At 63.7% G+C, this 2,790-nt stretch overlaps 1 protein-coding gene across 1 annotated transcript in view; it reads left to right on the top strand.

The window, feature by feature from the left end:
- LOC103904118 (uncharacterized transmembrane protein DDB_G0289901) overlaps positions 1–2,619 on the top strand; it is a 4,292-nt gene extending 1,673 nt beyond the window's left edge. Inside the window, exons 2-3 of the mRNA XM_019473790.1 lie at positions 87–1,488; positions 1,549–2,619. Of these exons, the coding sequence (XP_019329335.1) occupies positions 87–1,488; positions 1,549–2,619 (2,473 nt within the window). The remainder of the gene's footprint in view (positions 1–86; positions 1,489–1,548) is intronic.
- Positions 2,620–2,790: the final 171 nt, after the last annotated feature.

Genomic DNA, 2,790 nt, shown 5'->3' with positions numbered 1-2,790 from the left:
CTCCGGGGGGCCGAGGGCGAGGGGGGGGGCTTGCCGGGGGGTGTAGGGGGGCGTCCAGGTCTCGGTGGCTCCCCCCGGCGTCTCAGGGACCCCCAGGCCCGGCACGAGGCGGGCGCCTGCGGCCAAGCCTACGCCGGCGTTGGCTCCGCCAGCGGCTCCGAGGGCAGTGCCGATGGCGGGGCCCAGGGAGGAGCCAACGCCGGCGGCGAGGTTGGCTCCAAGGCCAAGTCCAGGGCCAAGGGCGGTGCTGACGTTGGCTCCGATGGCAGCTCCAACACCAAGGCCAACACCAGATCCGAGAGCAGGGTCAACGCTGGCTCCAAGGCCAAGGCCAATGGTGGATCCAAGAGCAGAGCCAGCGCTGGCTCCAACGGCAGCTCCAGCACCGAGTCTAACACCAGATCCAACGCCAGATCCAATATTGGCTCCAACACCAAGTCCAATTCCGGTGTCAACGCTGGTTCCAAGAGCAGAGTCAACGTTGGCTCCAATGTTGGCTCCAAGGCTGAGTCCAACAGTGGTGCCAACATCGGGTCCGAGCCCGGAGCCAACGTTGGCTCCGAGCGCAGCTCCAACGGCAAATCCAAGGGCAGATCCAAGACCGGAGCCACCGTTGGCTCCAATGCCGGCTCCGACTGCGAGTCCAACGCCGGCGCCAACGTCGGATCCAGGAGCGGAGCCAATGTTGGAGCCAACATTCCCTCCGAGGCCAAGTCCAACGCTGGATCCAAGAGCAGAGCCAACGCCGGCACTAATGTTGGCTCCAACGGCAGCTCCAATGCCAAGTCCAACACCGGCTCCAACATCAGATGCAAGAGCGGTGCCAACGTTGGCTCCAACACCAAGTCCAACGCCAACGTCAACATCGGATCCAAGAGCAGCGCCAACACTGGCTCCAACGCCGGCTCCAGTGGCAAGTCCAACACCGGATCCAAGAGAAGAGCCAACGTTGGCACCAACACTGGCTCCAACGGCAAGTCCAACACCAGATCCAAGAGCAGAGCCAACGTTGGCTCCGACGCCAGCTTCAACAGCAAGTCCAACACCGGATCCAAGAGCGGAGCCAACATTGGCTCCAACACCGGCTCCAACGGCAAGTCCAACACCAGATCCAAGAGCAGAGCCAACGTTGGCCCCGACGCCAGCTTAAACAGCAAGTCCAACACCGGATCCAAGAGCGGAGCCAACATTGGCTCCAACACCGGCTCCAACGGCAAGTCCAACACCAGATCCAAGAGCAGAGCCAACGTTGGCCCCGACGCCAGCTTAAACAGCAAGTCCAACACCGGATCCAAGAGCGGAGCCAACATTGGCTCCAACACCGGCTCCAACGGCAAGTCCAACACCAGATCCAAGAGCAGAGCCAACGTTGGCCCCGACGCCAGCTTAAACAGCAAGTCCAACACCGGATCCAAGAGCGGAGCCAACATTGGCTCCAACACCGGCTCCAACGGCAAGTCCAACAGTGGATCCAAGACCGGAGCCAACGTTGGCTCCAACGGCGGCTCCAACGGCAAGTCCAATGCCAGGTCCAACACCAGATGAAAGAGCGGAGCCAACATTGGCTCCAAGAGCAGCTCCAAGGCCAAGTCCAACAGTGGATCCAAGACTGGAGCCAACGTTGGCTCCAATATTGGCTCCAAGGCCAAGTCCAACACCAGTGCTGACTCCAGCACCTATATTGGCTCCAACGCTGGCACCGACGGTGAGTCCAACGCCAGCGCCGACGTCGGATGGAAGAGAAGGGCCAACAGCCCCAATGCCGAGCCCAACGCTGGCTCTGATGCCGCCACCGAGACCAGACCCAATGTTGGCCCCGACACTGAGCGCAACGCCGGCTCCAAGACTGGGGCCAACGTCTGCTCCACCGTCAGCTTGGAGACCAGCTCCAACATCATCTCCGGCACCAGCCCCGAGAGCAGCTCCAATATCAGCCCCAAGGTTGGGGCCAACATCGGCGCTGGCACCAGCTGCCACACCGAGGCCAACGTCGACTCTGATGCCGGCTCCCACGCCAATGCCAACTCCAGCGCTGACATCAGAGCCGAGACCGTGTCCAACACAGTCTCCAAGACCACGCCCAACGTTCGCTCCGACGCCGGCTCCGAGACCAGGGTCGACGTTGGCCCCTGCGTTGCCTCCAAGACCGTGTCTGATGGCAGCTCCAAGACCAGGTCCCATGTTGGCGTCAAGACCAGGTCCCATGTTGGCTCCAAGACCAGGTCCAACACCAGCTCCAAGACCAGGGTCAACGTTGGCCCCAAGGCCAGCTCCGAGACCATGTCCAACATCAGCTCCAAGGCCAAATCCAACGTTGACCCCAAGGCCAAGGCCAACGTTGACGCCAACGTTAGCTCCAATGTCGTCTCCAAGCCCAGATCCAACACCAAGGTCAACGCCGGATCCAACGCCAGGGCCAACGCTGGATCCAACGCCGGGGCCAACGCCGACACCAAGGTCCCCACCAGCTCCGATGCCGGCACCGGGGAAGTCAAGGCCGGGGCTGGCGGGGGGGCGGGGGGGGGCGGGGGGGGGCCTCGGCCGCCAGCTGCTGCCGCAGGCACCAGGCCTCGGCCTCACTGCGGGAGAGAGAGGGGGTTATGGGAGGGCCTGGGGTGAGCCTGGGTGTCCCCGTCCCCCCCCGGGGCAGTGGAGGGTGCCCGGACGCCCTCCCATGTGGGGTGGAGGGTGCCCAGACATTGGGCTTCTCTTGGGGGTGATGGGACACCTGGGTCCCCTGGGGCCGGTGGGACCTCCCGGACGCCTGGGTCCCCCCGGGGTGGGCTGCGG

Source organism: Aptenodytes forsteri, unplaced genomic scaffold, assembly GCF_000699145.1.
Source record: "Aptenodytes forsteri isolate BGI_AS27 unplaced genomic scaffold, ASM69914v1 Scaffold890, whole genome shotgun sequence".
In the NCBI taxonomy this organism is placed as follows: Eukaryota; Metazoa; Chordata; class Aves; order Sphenisciformes; family Spheniscidae; genus Aptenodytes; species Aptenodytes forsteri.
The sequence above is the reverse complement of the archived record's forward strand: the minus strand, read 5'-3'. Positions and strand labels throughout refer to the sequence as shown.